Here is a 17,603-nt window from a genome sequence, read left to right on the forward strand (position 1 = left end):
TGATGATCATCAGGACTCTGTTACAATGAAACAAAAGCAGAAGCAATTCTGCATCACAGAGTTTCTTGTTGCTCCTCTCCTAGTCCCATTCCCAGGGGCTGAGTGGCAGCTGCGTGCTGCATTAATTGATTTGAGATGGTCACAGCTCCATTCTGCACTCAGCAAAGTGATTTTTTTTCTTTCTGAACATATGTGAGTAGCAAACACTGCCTTACTCCTGCTAGCCCCACATTAGAGAGGACAAATGCTGGTGCAGAAGTAATCTTTTGCCAATTGGTCTAACAGTGCTGCCAGCTCACCAACAACCCTGTACAATGCCTCCCGTGATTGCTCACAGCATCCCCAAGCCTCCTCTCTGTCCTAGGGCACAGAACCCCCAGCAGTCTGACAGGAGGTGGGGAAGGGTCCAGGAGCCATTTCCCAAGTTCCCTCCCACACCCCTCATTCCTGAGCCTCTGCACTCCTTCAGTGGCCCCAGCCCGAGCCAAGCCCCTGTTCAGCCCCAGCTCCTCCCTGCTCCCCAGACACCCCTGGATTCCAGGGGTGCACAACGCTGGGAGCGCCCTGCCTTGGACTGCAGCAGCGGGGATCTGAGCACTCCTGCTGCATCCAAACATTGACCCGCATTTCTGTCACCTAACAGACACGCTGGGGCTCATCATCCGAGCTATTCCAGACCCAAAGGGATGGCAGAACTTCCCCCTATCCACAAGAAACAATTTCCCAGTGCAAGCAAGGAGCATAAACCTGGCTTTACTACAAATATTCACGTGGTGCTGAAAGCAGGGTTTCCAAATCTCACCCTTCCAAAGCACCCAGATGTTCAGAGGGACCACTACAGCTTGTGAGGGCTCTGAAACAGGCCTTACATATCACACACTGTATAATCCAAACAGCTCCAGCCATCATCACATGTTCACAACTTTCAGCCCACTGCACACTGCCATTATCATCCAGCAAATGGCATTTGAGCTTCACAACACACCACAATGTTTGGTGGTTTTGGGGTGGGGAGGTTTCCTGTGCAGGCACGGGGCAGCAGCAGAAGAGGAAAACACAGAGGTGAGCACAAGGGAGGAAGCGTGTTTGAGTCTGCTCTAATCTGACCAGTTTGCTGTGAATAAATCAGAAACGCACAAACCCCATTACCCAGAGCAATCAAACAGCTTCCCAGGGGATAAACATGATTTATGTACTAAGTTCTTACAGGCCTCAAGTCCTGGCAGAAAATGTGATTTATCCAACTTCCCCCTCTGCCCAGTCTGGTGGCCTCAACGGGCTAACACTCCACGTGAGATTAGAATTCCTAAAAGCCTGTCAAACTGCACCACAGAGATGAGTGCATGCTCTGGCTCCCACCCCCCTTGCCAAGATGCGTTGTTTTCCATCCAGCTCTCGTGCCCCCAGCTGTACCATCACATCTCCCCTCATGCCCAGCATCAGAGGGGGTCTGGGAACCCTGGGCTCCCAAGGGCAGGAGAACAGCTCCAGGAAATGCTCCTGGCAGAAATCAAGTCTGGAGTTCCGCCTTCCCCTCCCCTAGAGACTTCTTTATTCTGAGAGAACACAGCCACAGGATGCATTAGAGTAGAGGGAGTAAACAGGAGCTGCCAAGCACACTGCCACAAAGCAAAACACGCCACCTTGGAATGCCTGCAGGAGTTATATATATTGTAGCACTGTGAAATTCTAAATTAAAGGCAAGCCTGAAGAGTTTGACATATACAGCCACACATATCACAGGAAACTATTTTGGGAAGTGCTGTTGGAATTCCTAAGTTTAATTAGCTGCCACGCTCCAGATTTCACAGACTACCCGTAATCCAGAGACATCTAAATATTAAAAATACTTTAACAGGGCTCTGAAAAGATCTGAAGGAGGAATTTCTAAACCAGCTCTTTCCAACAAGACACAAAACACACACACGCAGTCTCCCAGGCTAGTGCATCCACCCTGAGGTTGCTTTCACCCAGGAACCCACATCCACCATTCCCAGAGAATGAGGCACAGTGCAGGGGACAAACCTCCTATAAGAGACTCCAGGAAACCCCGGCATCACCAACTCTGGGTCCACTGGGAGACTTGTATGTCTGTCCCTGGCAGCCTCAGGAAGGGTAACTGTTGTTAACTCTTATATAGCGTGAGTTCTGTCATCATTATGGTGCGAGGACTCCATATCACCAGAGTTCCATACCTCCTCCATGTTTCTCCAGGCAGCTCCTCTAAGCACTGCCTGCTCCTGGTCCCTGCAGCAGCCATCTGACTCCAGAGCCCACCAATCCACTCTTTTATAACACTGTTCTTATTGGCTACAGCTGTGGCCTGGTAACATCAGGCCTGCTCCTGATCTCTAGTAATTGGTCCAGCTGCAACTCTTTGGGGGATAAGATGACATTCTATCCCACCTTCATTTACCCACACTGTATCCCCCCACAGTGAACAGTGCTGTGAGCAGCCTGGCAGCCCCTGGGTGTGCCAGGGCTCAGTTTTGGTGCTGGCATTGATGGGTCAGGGCAGCTCAAGCACTGCTCACCAGCAGAGAGCCCTGACTGGGGAGACAGCACCCATGAAAGCACCGGCCCATGGAGCACTGCGTTCGGGACGCCCAGGGCAGTGAGGAAGGGAGGAGGCAGACTCTCCAGTTCAGTGATTGATCTGGAACTCGTCAGCTGGCCCCAGAGGAAGCTCAATCCTCCAGGAACAGGAGCCCCCAGCCCCAGGACATGCTCTCCCTCTGACCCCTCTGTCCCCAGCTTCCTGGGGCAGCTCTGGGCCTGTTCCACAATGAACTGACTGAACCTGTGGTTTTCCTTCCTGCTGCCAAGTAAAGATAAAGATGTGCCCTATCAGGAAGATAAATGTCAGCTCCTGACCTGCATGAGCAGTCTCCCACCCCTCACCTATGGGATGTGCACTGCACACAAGTTAACCCAACATGGTTTTTCTTTGAGAGCCTCAGCTCCCAGCCTGACACAGCTGATCTGAGAGCACCCTCCAGATGGGCAGTCCAACTGACACCTTGTTAGGTCTCAAACTCATCTTGAAAATTCACCTTGCAGCTCAAGCATGCATGACAAGTTACAGAGCTCTACTGAGTCATGACCAGTTGGTCCATGCTACTCATTTCAAGAAACTTATGCAGTGAATTATTTAGGGAAAAAAAAAGGATCAGTTCAGAAGCAACAACTGAACCATTTTAGAGAGCAATAATTCAGTTTCCACAGCAATTAAACTGTTTACTACAGGGTTGAAGATGAGCTATTTAGTTTTCAACAGCATGGTGACATTTTGTTTTCTGGTACAATGTCAACATCTAAAAATCAACCAGATAAAAAAGCAAATTAGTACAAAAAGAGTGTATGAGCCAAAGAAGAAACACATTTTTTTAAAGCGATTAAGCAGCAATCTAAGAATAAGACAAATATATTTAAAAAGTAACCATTCCAAGAACACCTGCACTTCCTTAATTAAGCGTAATGAAGGAATTGATTGTCTGTGTAAGCTCCAAGAACTGGGAAGGTTGTGGTAAGTAACAACGAGGTGTTGAACTAAGTTAGTGAAGGCCGAATGAAGTCTGAAAATGCTCAGAACCTGAGACATTGATTTATTTGGGAGATCATACTACTCCTGCATTTACTGCATGGCTTTCCTGCAGCATTTGGTGCTTAGCCTTGACAGAGACAGGAAACTAACCTTAAAGGACCTGATGTAGTAATTAGTCCTGCTAAAGGCATTTCTGAGTTTTCATGCACTGCAATAAAAGTCCACTATCAGCAGATTTATGCTGCACACCTGTCACAAATCTGCAGATCCCCCCAGGGCTCCCAAACCACTGGGAGTGGGCACGTTTGGAGTAGGAGCTACACAATGGAAGTGCTGCAGAAGAGAGAGGACAGCAGCACCCAGAGCCAGAGTGTCCCTGCACAGCCAGGGCACACTGGGGACAGGCTGGCACGGCACACAGACCTGCACAGCCAGGGGACAGTGGGGACAGGCTGGCACGGCACACAGACCTGCACAGCCAGGGGACACTGGGGACAGGCTGGCACGGCACACAGACCTGCACAGCTCCCTGTCCCTGCTCTGGACAGGCTGGCACGGCACACAGACCTGCACAGCTCCCTGTCCCTGCTCTGGGACAGGCTGGCACGGCACACAGACCTGCACAGCTCCCTGTCCCTGCTCTGGGACAGGCTGGCACGGCACACAGACCTGCACAGCTCCCTGTCCCTGCTCTGGGACAGGCTGGCACGGCACACAGACCTGCACAGCTCCCTGTCCCTGCTCTGGGACAGGCTGGCACGGCACACAGACCTGCACAGCTCCCTGTCCCTGCTCTGGGACAGGCTGGCACGGCACACAGACCTGCACAGCTCCCTGTCCCTGCTCTGGACAGGCTGGCACGGCACACAGACCTGCACAGCTCCCTGTCCCTGCTCTGGGACAGGCTGGCACGGCACACAGACCTGCACAGCCAGGGGACAGTGGGGACAGGCTGGCACGGCACACAGACCTGCACAGCTCCCTGTCCCTGCTCTGGACAGGCTGGCACGGCACACAGACCTGCACAGCTCCCTGTCCCTGCTCTGGGACAGGCTGGCACGGCACACAGACCTGCACAGCTCCCTGTCCCTGCTCTGGGACAGCCAGGGCACGGCACACAGACCTGCACAGCTCCCTGTCCCTGCTCTGGGACAGCCAGGGCACGGCACACAGACCTGCACAGCTCCCTGTCCCTGCTCTGGGACAGCCAGGGCACGGCACACAGACCTGCACAGCTCCCTGTCCCTGCTCTGGGACAGCCAGGGCACGGCACACAGACCTGCACAGCTCCCCATCTGCCCCATACAGCCCTGACCTCCCCAGAGCTGCCCAAAGCCTGGAACCCAGAGTGGCCCAGGAGCTCTGCAGTAGCTGAAAACCCCAGAACAGAAGGCCGGGAGCTCTCTGAACACACATTCTGTACCCATGCAGTGCCAGCAGCGTCCCTGGTCCCACTGGAGCACACAGTGAGGAGTCACCCCATCAGAAATGCAGTGTCTGCACCCAGCCAGAACCAAGCGTGCCTTGTTCCCCAGTCTCACCCCAAAAGCACAGTAACCAGCCCCACTTTGAGACAGAAAGTCAAGGAATTGCCTGCTGTAACTCATCATGCCTCAGCCTGAGCTGCTGGTGCCCCAAAGGACAAGCTAACCCTCAGCAAACAAAGTTCACTGGATGCCAAGCCTGCCTAGTTGGCAAACTGCAATCAGAGAATGAAAAAAACCAGAGCAGCAAATGTTGTTTTCCTGTCTTTTTGCTAACCATATGGACATTTTCCCTAGCACAGCTCCTAAGTAGGACAGGTACCAGAGATAGCTGCAGTGAGTGGGCTGTACTCCACATATTTCATCACTCCACTTCCAAAGCTCACCACTTCCACAGTCATCTCTAGAGCAAAATGATTCTCCTCTCCCACGGCATGAAAATGCCCTCTGCTATTATGGTTTCATAGCCTCTCTCCTAGCTGTGGCCATTGAAACTGGACCCTCCATTTACTCAAGTGATCTGCTTCCATCTGACACTCGAGCTTCCTCACTGCAATTATCATTTAGCTCACGCTGCTCTAATTAATTGTTACCTCCTTGGGTAACCTTGCTTAACCAACAGAGCAGCCCTTAAGTTGTCCACTTCACTGAATGTTTCACCCTCACTTGATTGCTGCTCTGATTTAGTCACATACTTGTTCTCAAATTTCAAACTGTGCTCTTTCTCTGCTATTCTGCTTCACATAAATGTTTCTTTATTTTATTCTCTGCTCTTTGTGTTTCTTCTTCTTCAGCGTCCCCGCTGCCACAAACTCCTTGTCTCTACTGTGTTAGGCCCTCTACCAATCTTCCACCTCCCTTCCAACATCCCAAGGCTTCTCCAAGAGCATTTTCCTTGCTTCTGGAGCATCCCTTCCACAACCCTTTCCTTCCAGCTGACAGGAGGGCTCTGGCACTTCTCCCAGGGGAAAATTCAGCTTCTAAATAAGAATGGGTGAAGGAAGGCACCTGCCGTGAGAGCAAGGCTAAAGCTGGCAGGGGAGGACAAGGCTAGGGCTGGCAGAGCTGCGCCCAGAGAGCAGCCAGGAGCCAGGACAAGGACAGGGCTGGCAGGGCAGGACAAGGACAAGGACAGGGCTGGCAGAGCTGTGCCCCTGCCCAGCACCTGCTGCCTCCCACCCCACACTCCTGTCACCAGGGATGGAAGAAGCTGAGGGATCTGGGACACAGCCAGGGCCCAATTTGCAGCACTATTTATAGAACGTATTACTCTTTCAGTGGGAAGAGCTGCTGGTGACAGCCGAGGTGGTTCTGGAGAGGATCCAAAGCAATCCTTTTCCAGAACAGCAGGGCACAAGCTATTCTGGAGCTGGCATGCCTGCGCTGGTGTCACCTGTAAGTGCCCAAGGGCCAGCAGGCTCGGGCAGCACCAGGAAAGCAGGGAAACCCCCCAAAGGTGTCCCTTTTCCAGAGGAGGTGCATCAGCTTGCTCAGGAACAGCGCAAGCCCAGAGCACTCAGAGTGTTTCCACTGGGAGTTAACTTTCTCACGGTTTATGGTCTTTTACAGAATTAACATTTAATAGCGGCTGCTAAAAAGAGCAAGCAAAAATCCTAAACATCCTTCAGGAAATTTATCCAACATACCTACTCAGTATGAGGATAAAAGTAAAAATCCACTAAATAAATCATTCAACCTACTTAGTCCTGCAACAAGGCATCTTAAGATAGGAATATTGCCTGAAAGTCGGTTTTAAAATACTTTTTAAATCATGTTTAGGTGCTCAATCACTTGTCCAGTGTGTTTTGGGACATCTTCCTCTGCAATACATTCAGCCCATTCACTTTAGAGCCAAAAAGGTGACAATGAAATGACAATTCCTGGCTATTTCTTCCTTAAACTGGCCTAAAGCTGGTCTGTTCCTAGCAGTTACCCAGGTTTTTGAGAAACACCTCTACACTGGCAGCAATTCATGAGTGGAAACAACTTCTCAAGACTTTGGGGTTTCCTTTTAATTCCTCTAAGGCAAAACAAGTGATTGCTCTTGAATGGAAAGGAGTAAGATTCTCATCAGGCAGACTGCAGACACCACCTGAAACCAAACCACAAAGCTGAAAGCCCTGGGAAAGAACTGATTCAGCTCCAAAGTGCAGAGAAAGCTCAAATTCACCGAGAGTGAGCCCTGATTCAGGGACAGACGCTGCCCATGCTCTCCTGGCCATGCCACAGAAGAGCCCAGCAGCCCACGTCCCCCCACTGCAGAGGGAACTCTGCTTCTCTCCCTGATGCTGATCTGCCGTTCTGCAGCACATCAGAAAACTGAATTTGTGCTCAATTGGTAAAACCAACGCAACATTTTCCCACAAATAAGGTGGGGAACAACAACAAACTCAACCCTCTTAGTACAGGACTTTCAGTAGCAATGGCCTGTTAGACAAGCGAAGCACAAAACAGTTTGTTTGTGAGAGAAACACTTTGTAAATGAGAGAAAGCATCAAAGACCCAAGGCAAAAATAAACATGTTCTCAGCTGCTGGACCCATCAGCAGTTACTGAACTACATGAAATAAGTGTTTTCCACTTGTTCTGTTGTCTAAACAGCTCTATCAAAACACACAATTTCTCTATTGAGAGGCTAAGTTCCTTGCTGTCGTTGCCATTGGTGGATCAGAAAGCTCCAACAGCTCTCTGCCATTCCCTTCTGGACACACCGAAGGCAGTGGCTGGAACAGGACAGGAAGGATGACAACCCCACGTGCATTTTCACTGCCTCATCCAGCTGGGCACACACAAACTGGAGAAGTCCAGCGTTTGTCCATAAGGCTCAGCAAGTGTCTTTGTGCTGGATGCCTGCTGGCTGCCAAGACAAAATGCTCAATAGTGTGACCTACGAAGGAATGCCCAGATTGGTTTGGTTTCTTTTATTCCCCTTCACTGTTGCAGTTTCCTTAATTAAAAAACGCATCTAATTATAGGCTGATATGTAATTCTCACTATGGCAATCCCTAGCACTTAAAAACTGTGAGTCAGGCCCCCAAAATGATGATTAAGCACAGAAATGAGGCATCTGAGTTACAACAACCCACACTGGATTTTGACTTGCCTTTTGGGGGCCAAGCCACCATTCACATTTCCAGCACTGCCCTGCAGTTATGAGGGCTGAACATGCAGTTCCATGTCCGTGCCATGACAGCAGGACTGTCACAGGGTCCTGATTGCAGGAGCTGGCACAGCTTCACGAGGGTGGGCACTATCCAGGTTACACTGAGTGCCCCCAGCCCACATCCTTCAGTGTCCTTGGCCCTGAGGGAGGAGTGAGCATCCCCAAATTCTGCAGGGCATCCCCTGGCATACACTGAGTGCCCCCAGCCCACATCCTTCAGCGTCCCTGGCTCTGAGGGAGGAGTGAGCATCCCCAAGCCACGGCAAATTCTACAGGGCATCCCCTGGCCTGAAAGCAGCTGGGATCCTGGTCCTTGGCAAAAGCTGCCCTCCTCATCACCCTGAATACTGACTGCCACAGTGACAAACCCTAAACTCCTCTCCAGGTAACTGTGAATTGTGGTAGATATAGAAACCTTCTGAGAACTTACAGGTGAGCTATCTGCTTTACAGACAGGTAGACAGACCAAAACTTCTCAACCCATTTCTTAAATCTATCATAAAAATTACAGAAGTCTAAGAGAAAATAAAAATTAAATACTGTATATATTTATCTCAAAATTATTTTTCAAATCATTCTTTAAACAAGCTGTAGACAGAGTGTTCACTCCATCATTCCCATTCTCATCTGATCCAGCAGCATTCCTCTGCCCCTGCCTCATGAATATTGCATCTCCTTTCTAGCCCATGATACAGCCACACCCTAGAGAAATTAATTCTCATGCTTTTTACATTGCCATTAGTACTGAACAGCACAACACAGGAGACTGCAGGGTCTGAACCTCACTCAGACAAATTAGAAGGGAACACTGCCTGAGTGGAGGGCAGTAAATCACCCACAAGGAGCAGGGATAATCTACAGACTGCATTCCAATCAGGAATGTCTGCTGCAGCACTCACTACTGTAGGCTCAGTTGTGACAGAGCTCACAGGTGCAGCAGCAAATCTGAAATTCACCAGCAGCTGGCAATTCATTCTTTGTACTGTAAGCAACTGTGAGCTACTATCCAGGAACAGGATTAATATCCCTAGTGAATGCTACACACGGAATAAAGAGCTCTCCTCTTCTCTCTGAAGTAGATAAATGCTTCACTGGAAGTCACGGAAAGAAGAAAAACACTGAAACAAATGCATTTCCCACATCACAAGCAGCGAGCTGGTGCCCCAGGGTGTAGCAGCAGGGAGAGCCGTGCCCACCAAACCCTGAGCTCAGCTATTGGGGCACCCTGCAGGAACAGCCACACAGGCTGGCACTCACCAGGGAATCCTTCCTTGGCACGGCAGGGCAGCCACAACCAGCACCCAGGGGGGCTCCGGGGGCCTGCACTGCCCTCCGGCCCAGGCTGTGTGCCCTGCTGCTGATGCCCTGCACCTGCGTGCCCCCTGTGCCCCTCAGCGCTGCTCACCTGTGGGCACAGCTGGGGCCAACTGGGGGCGATGGGGCACAGCCCACCCCAATCACCACACACTCTGTGCCTACAACAAACATTGCTTCCCACTAACAACTGCACTGACACATGGCAAACCCGCCCCATCCATCAAAATTCGTCATCTGCACAGCCGGGATCTCACTGCACACGTTCCTGGAAGGAAAATCCTTCTGAGCACAGAATGTCTCTCTGCAAGCTTATGGCACTGTAAAAATAATAACTTCTGGGCAAGGATGATCATTCACAGAATTCCCAACCAGCACCAGTGGTGACCTAGACCTGAGGTTGTTACAAGAGATAACCATGCCACGCACATAGTTCCTTAGTTCACTTTATACCTCTGGCTCCTTTGCTGTACAGAAGTCCATGGGAACCAAAGTGTCCCCTGCAGCCCAAAGCAGGGGCAGTGAGGCCCAGATGAGTAACCCCAATAGTCCCCATCCCATTTGCCATTAGACCTCAATCTGTCTGCCTCACGGGAAAGGCAGAGAGCTTTGGGTTCAGCATCACCACTCACTGTGCTTTCAGCCTTTTGGACTGGTGTCCTCCACTCTCCTGGATTTCTGAGCACTGCCCAGAGCACAGGGTCCCTCCTCGCCCTGCCCTGGGACACACCAGAGCAAGGGAACCTCCAAGCCTTGTTCAGCACCAGCACAACAAGGGAACTTCCAGACACTGAGGCAGATGGAACAGAATCCCCAGAACTGACATTTGGCCAAGATGGACCACATAGGAAACCACTAAAATCTTTTCGCTGGAGAAAATAAAATATGTCTTGTTTGTTGGTCTTCCATCTCTGACTGGAAATACAAAGCTGTTATTTCTCTATTACAGCAACGGCCACTCGTGGCATTCCAGAAATATGCAGAGCAAGTTTTTCCCACCAGAAAGCAAGGAAAATAGCTGGTGGTGTGTTTTCCCAGCACTCCTTAAAGTATAGGAGATCTATATAGCAACTATTAAATGAGAGCTGGTGGTGCTTCCTCGGAGCAGAGGCAAGCTGATAAGCAAAGCCTTTATCTTGCTGATAGGTGAAGGCAGAGTCTGGAATTCACCTGGAAAGCCTGATAGCCAACTGCAGGAACATCAAGGATGCAAAACAACAGATGCCCTGATCAGCAGTGGGAGCTGCAGGACTCAGGACAAGGGTACTGATAGCTCAGATGGGGACAGAGAGAGGAGTAAATAATTTCACAGAGTTCTCTGTATCACTGCTGTGAACATTAATTGGACAATAATTATAAAAGGTGCCACTCCCACGGTCTGGGGCTGCCCTTGAAGCTGAGGAGGGCCTCAAGCAGCTCAAGAATGGGAATTGACTGAAGAGCAGGAGCAGGGGAAAATAGAGGGAAAAATATAAACACAATGGTTGTTCAGGAAATGTTCAGGATGCTTTCAGCAAACATGAAAGACATTAAAAATGTTAACCATTTCTATTCAGCTGTTCCCAGCAGCTCTAAAAGCCTCACTGTAGCCACATCTCCATTTGAAAAGAGCATCTCCAAACCAAGAAATTAAGGAGGGCATTTTCCAGCAAATGGAACAAAAGTCAAAATAAAAGTCTGTTGATGTAATGCAATAACAACAAAAAGCCCACATCATTCTGCTAGCCATAAAATATTGTATAACAATCTCATTTCATAACTTTCACCTTTATCCTGAATGGAGCAGTGGGAAAGTGACCTCCAAAGCCCTGCTGAAAGCTGGGATTTAATTCTCCACCATATAATTCACCTTGTTAAAAATTTCAAATACCACTGAGGTCAAGGCAGCGGGCACAGCTTCTCCAGGAAGCTCAGAGCTTCTGTAGCAAACACTTCACAGAAAAAATGCTTTGCCAGGGTCCAGGGACTTATCAGTGCCTTGTCCCACCCCATCTGCTGCTTATCTAATCAGGTGAAATTCCCAGACCGGGGAGAAGAACCTCTGGTATCTGTATGTAAAAACTGTGACATGACAAAAGCCGAATCCACACTGAGGTTTACAAACACCACTCAGCTTGGATTAATGTGCTTCAGTCTGAATGTAACTGTGTGCAGCTGTGTTAAAAGGAGTTAGCATCAGGAGCAATTTCCTTGCATTCTGAGAACCCCATGCAGCATACAGAAAAAGATTAACATATGCCCAGGGATTTAAAATTTAAGTATTTTTTTGGTGCTCAGAAAACTGGAACAACAGAAGAGTGCAGTCCAAACAGCTTCCTCATTTCAGTGAGGTTCATCCACACTGGGCAAAGACCAATTCTAAAGGGTGAAAGACAATTCATTTTCCATGCATCTACCTACTAGCAACTGGGCTCAAAAATAGGAATTTTGATACATGCCACTGACCACACATCAAATGGCAGCACCACTCTTGGCTGCTCTGAGGATGAAAACAACAAAGAAAGGAATAAATCCCTCAGTGCTCCGTGGTGTGGGTGATTCGTGCCCATGCACAGCAGAGGAAGGGGAACTCTAAGTGGGCACATCCATACGTGCAGCAGTGCTGGTGTGCACAGAGCAGCTTTGGGGCCCAGTGGGTAACCTGCATTCCAGAAAAGCCCCCAGAGCCTGGCTGGGGCCTCTGGCTGCTCCAGCTGACAGGAAAGGAGCCTCGGGGGCTGCCACAGCCCCCATACCTGGAAAGGAGCCTCGGGGGGCTGCCACAGCCCCCATACCTGGAAAGGAGCCTCGGGGGCTGCCACAGCCCCCATACCTGGAAAGGAGCCTCGGGGGGCTGCCACAGCCCCCATACCTGGAAAGGAGCCTCGGGGGCTGCCACAGCCCCCATACCTGGAAAGGAGCCTCGGGGGGCTGCCACAGCCCCCATACCTGGAAAGGAGCCTCGGGGGGCTGCCACAGCCCCCATACCTGGAAAGGAGCCTCGGGGGCTGCCACAGCCCCCATACCTGGAAAGGAGCCTCGGGGGCTGCCACAGCCCCCATACCTGGAAAGGAGCCTCGGGGGCTGCCACAGCCCCCATACCTGCTGGCACGCTGGGGTTTGTACAGTCTACAGTCCAGGGGAAAGCAGCAATCCAGAACGGTGCAGCATAGCAGGGACCCCAGCAGCCTGTTTCTTCAACACTCACAACCACAGCCTGCAAGAAAATGCTGCTTAGGGTCAAGGAAGGAGAGAGCAGGAGCTGCTGGAACTCAGGAATTTAAATCAGTTCCTGTCTTGCCGGCACAGCTCTCCTCTGCAAAGACACTGTGAGCTAACTCAGATCGCTATTCCTCATTGTTTTCATGTCATTCAGGGATCCACCTTGAAGATATGGAGCCAAGCCTCTCTACAGCTTGCTTTCCTCATCACAGCCTCCAAATAGTAACATGCAGTAAGAACATTTCTTTCCTCTCACCTTTAACCTGCTCTCCAAAACTGTACCTCTCCACCAAAACAACTCATCTCAGCTGGAAACACAAATTGCAAATACTCCATTTACCACCAGTGAAGCAAATACTACAGCAACAACAACATCATCAAGTAAAATGTTGATGAAAACACAGCCAGGCAGTAGCACCAAGGACAGAAAAATGAACTGGATTTGGCTCAACACGTGGGCATGTCCATGAGTTTCAGGGCACAGAGGCAGAACTAACCTAATCCAGCCCCTCCCAGGTCTGTTCCTAGCTCTGTCCTTCATATGCATCCAGGGAAAGCAGGGATAAATCTGTATCTGGTGAAGCTGTTTAAGAAGGGCCAAACTCCTATCTAAAGATAGCCCGAGCAATATAAAGCTTAATCTCAGATTTGCCTTGAAATAGCCCAGTGAGAATCCCCAGACTGGTGTAATTTGCAGTGCTGCCACAAAAAGAGAAGGAAAAACCCATCTGAATAAGGAAACCTTGCTGACTCAGCAACAGCAGCTGCCACAGCCGTGGGGGAGTGACCTGAACTGCATCCCTGTGCTCATGAATCCAGGAGGAGCAGTGCTGTGCTCGGGATTCCTGGCTCTATGGAGATTGTCAGGCAGATAAGAAGATCCAGGTCCGCCTTTAATGAATTGCAGTATTTTAAACAGAATCATCCTAAAGGTATTACTGTCTGCAATTTACTTCTGCAAATAACAGACAACAAGTAAAAACATTTTGTCTACATAATCCCAGCAGCACTAGGCCCTAAAAAACCCCTAAGCAATCTGTAAAAACAATTAGGGCTCAATAACATGAACCACCTCAGAGGATGACAAGCCATTACACTGCAGGCACATTAGACACATTAGCTATTAGTGGCTCTAATGAAGGTCTTACTCCTATTTTGACCACTTTGCAGCTCAAAACTGAGCAGTTTTACCATCTGACTGACAGAATGCTCAGCATTTGTCAGACAGGAGATGCTTTCACTGTAGGACTACCCTCAACCTCTCGAAATTGAAAGGCATCCATGGCTAATCATGCAGGTATTTATATGTGAAAAGCAGTTCTGGAAATGCATTCAAACACAAAACCCCCACAGAGTCATTCCAGGAGAACCAGGCCAGTCTGGGGTCCTGCATAAGGGGCCACACCTTTCCTGAAGGTTTCTGGCTCTGCAGAGAGGAGGAGGGAGCAGCAGTGGGGACTGAGGCCTTTGGCTGCTCCCAGCTGACAGGAAAGGACTTTAGATAAGAGCTTGGCCCTTCTTAAAGCAGCACTCGGCTGCCAGGGTTCAACCCAAACTGCCCCAAATTACCCCGGTGGTTTGGCTGAACTCGCCAAGTCACTCAGTGAAGTTGTCCCTGGTACAGAAGGCGAAGGGGAATAGTCTTTGTGAGGCTTGAAAAACATGATTTCATCCAATCAATTAGCCAAGATCCACTTCAGCAAGGGGAGTCAGTGAGTCTAGGGGAGGAGAGAGTCCCAAACCCAGCAGGGGTTTGCTCTGTGCAGAAAGAGCCTGGCTACACAATCCCACAAGTGCCACTCTGTTACACAAAGCAGAACTGGATTCTTAGCCCAGATTAATTCCAATTTATGCTTCAAACTGAGTGAAACCAAAATTGCCTGTTAACCAGAATGTGGCAGAAAGGCTAGGGAGAACAGCAATTAACACTGTTCTTCAATAATACTTTATTAATAATACATTAAAGAATACTTAATATTAGACTATTATGGAAAGCCATATTACTTGAAAGTTCACATGCAGGTTTTCTGTGAAGCTCTATCCCTCCTTTCCTATTCCAACAGAGACTGACATTCTCTGGAATTTTCCAGCAGAAAGTTAAATTTGGAGTTTTTACAGCTGGCTTGCTTAGGGACAGCAGGAGCAGAGCAAAGAGTTTCTGTAAACCTCAAATATACAGCAGCTTGCCTGACATGGGCTTCAAAATCTTCCATCATGAAGAGAAGCAAATTAAAGCAGCAAAAGTAGAGTTCCAATCCACAAGTGTTGGAATAATACAGTTTACTATACTCACTACACATCTCCAGCACACAATTTCTCTTTAAAACTACTTTTAAAGCAGGTTGATTTAAAGTTCATTGTATTTAGTGCCGTAAGAACTCATCAAGAGGCTCAGACAAGAAACAACAGCTCCTTTTACTGCATGAGACTCTCCTCAGTAGCATCTGTGAGATAATCACTATGCTTGGAGAGCAGAAAAACATGTGGGCAAGTGGAATAGCTGGTAAGCCACACAGAGTTTGTTACTAAACCATGTGGTGGAAATGATCTGAAACCGTTCTGTAAACTGGAGCTGCAGCAGCACTACCACTTTACAAACATTTTGTTTACTAACATGACAACTAATAGACCAAACTCTTTCCTACATAACCTATGGGGCAGTTTTTTAAAAAGCTGGATCCATCTACCCCCAGAAATGGGGGAATTTGGTGCACAGGATCAAGATTAACTAATAGTCAAGAAGATCAGCGTAGCTTCTAGTGTTAGTTAAGTGCTTTAGGAGAGGGATCCTGGACCTGGACCTTATTGCTAGCTCTGTATTAAAGGGAGGACTTCTTCCAGGCCTGCCTAAAGAGACAGAATCAGAGCATTCCTGCTCATCACCCATCACTGCTCAGACTTCCTCCAGCCTCTGGGGGCTACCCAACACATGTGCATTTAAAGAACTGCTAGGATTCTGTTATCCCAGCAGACAAGATATAAAGCTTGATATTAACATCAGCTCCAGCTCCTGACAAAGGCAAATACATTCAGAAAATACTGAAGAACTTAAAATAAAACTGTATGCCACTTAAAAACAAACAAAAATATTTTTAAAAAGGAAAATAAGTCCCTTGAATTTTGGATCTGATTCATTTTACTAAAGAGGGTATTTCTGGAGGCATTCGGATTACCACTCACTCTCATCTTTACTTTGGTACTTGCTACAGGGACAAAAACCCAGCTTCCCTCCGGGAAAGGGAGGGAGATCTGCCTCTCTTCCAATTGCCTGTATTGTACCCAAACATGTGAGGAATTTTTGAGGGGACGCAGGTCTCCACTGCAGCCGCGGTTAAAGGAGAGTGATTAAAGATTCCTGCCCAGCGCAGGGACCCGCTGTGTTTCCTCGGCTGCCGCTTCCCCCTGTCGTGTGCAGCTGGGCAAAAGGCGAAACGAGCCCCAGGGATCATCGCCATTTCCCCGCCACGTCAGGAGCAGAGAGGAGAGAGAAGGTGCCTTTTCACGTGGCTTCTGTAACAAAGCGCACAGAGCCCAGGAGCAGCGCCCAGCCTCCCGAGGCTGCTCGGATACACATCCTGGGAAACCTTCCCTGAGCATCCCGGGCTGTGTGCACAGACATCCATCCCTGAGCATCCCTGAGCATCCCGGGCTCTGTGCAAAAACATCCATCCCTGAGCATTCCGGGTTCCCTGCAAAAACATCCATCCCTGAGCATCCCGGGCTCTGTGCAAACATCCATCTCTGAGCATCCCTGGGCATCCCGGGCTCTGTGCAAAAACATCCATCCCTGAGCATCCCGGGCTGTGTGCAAACATCCATCCCTGAGCATCCCGGGCTCTGTGCAACATCCATCCCTGAGCATCCCGGGCTTTCGGCAAAAACATCCATCCCTGAGCATCCCGGGAGCCGCACGGGCCGGGCTCTCTGCACAGACATCCCTGCACACCTCAGGCTCTCTGCACAGACACCCCTGAGCATCCCAGGTTCTCTGCACAGACATCATTCCCTGCGCATCCCGGGAGCCGCACGGGCCGGGCTCTCTCCGGGCAGACCCGGGCTTTGTTGGCAGCCCCGGAGCTTTGTTCGGTGCCTCAGTTATCCGCCAAGCAGACGCATCCCATTGTTCGGGCGCCGCCGCAGCCTGGGAGCGCTCACCCCGCTGGCAGCGCATCCCTGCGGGGACGAGCCTCCATCCCCGCGCCGAGCCCCTTCCCCCCGCAGCCAGCGGAGCCACCCCAAAAAAAGTTTTGCGGGGCAGAAGGGGCCCTGGCCGCCCGCCGTGACAGAACAAAGGGTCGGGGCAGAAGGAATAAAGTTTGGGGCTCGGCGCGGCCGGGCGGGCTCCGGGCGCGGCCGGCGGCCCCCGCTGCCCGTCCCCGCTGCCCTTGGGCCGCGCACGGCGGTACCTGAACAGGGCGACCGCGGTCTGGTTCCTCCTCCACGCCTTGCCCTGCTGCAGCAGCACGCCCTGCACGATCTCCTTCTCGTCGGGCAGCCGGTACACGGGGAACACGTAGAGCCAGCAGAGCACGAAGACGCCCAGGGCGCTGGCGCCCACGGGCAGGCGGGTGCGCGGCCACTTCCACGGCAGCCCCGCCATCCTCCTCCTGCTCCCGCAGCGCCGCCGCGGCTCCGGGCCGCGCTCCGACATCAGGCCCGCGCCATGCGGGGCCGCGGGCGGGGGCCCGGCCCGGCCCGGCGCGGCTCGGCCCGGCTCAGCTCCGCTCAGCCCCGCCGCCGCCCGCCGCCATCGCCGCGGGGGAGCGGGGCTGCTGCTGCCGCTGCGGCTCGCTGCTCTCTCGGCGGCGGTGGCGGCTGCCGCCCTTGCTCACAGTCATTTGGTCCCTCGCGTTCCCCGCCAGATGATGCTCCGCCGCTCCCCGCCCTCCCTCCGCCTC

The 17,603-nt window shown here is 50.8% G+C and overlaps 1 protein-coding gene across 2 annotated transcripts in view; it reads right to left on the reverse strand.

Moving 5' to 3' along the window:
• Positions 1 to 17,365, reverse strand: part of ST8SIA1 (ST8 alpha-N-acetyl-neuraminide alpha-2,8-sialyltransferase 1) — a 317,230-nt gene extending 299,865 nt beyond the window's left edge. For both annotated transcript variants that reach the window (XR_008483302.1, XM_054282168.1), the window contains exon 1: positions 17,112 to 17,365. Coding sequence is in view for 1 of the 2 variants with exons in the window: in XM_054282168.1 (XP_054138143.1) it covers positions 17,112 to 17,356 (245 nt within the window). In the remaining variant the exon portion in view is untranslated. The remainder of the gene's footprint in view (positions 1 to 17,111) is intronic.
• Positions 17,366 to 17,603: the final 238 nt, after the last annotated feature.

This window comes from Melozone crissalis, unplaced genomic scaffold (assembly GCF_028551555.1).
Source record: "Melozone crissalis strain CALT ecotype California unplaced genomic scaffold, PUWL_Pcris_2 ptg000033l_1, whole genome shotgun sequence".
NCBI classification, from domain to species: domain Eukaryota; kingdom Metazoa; phylum Chordata; class Aves; order Passeriformes; family Passerellidae; genus Melozone; species Melozone crissalis.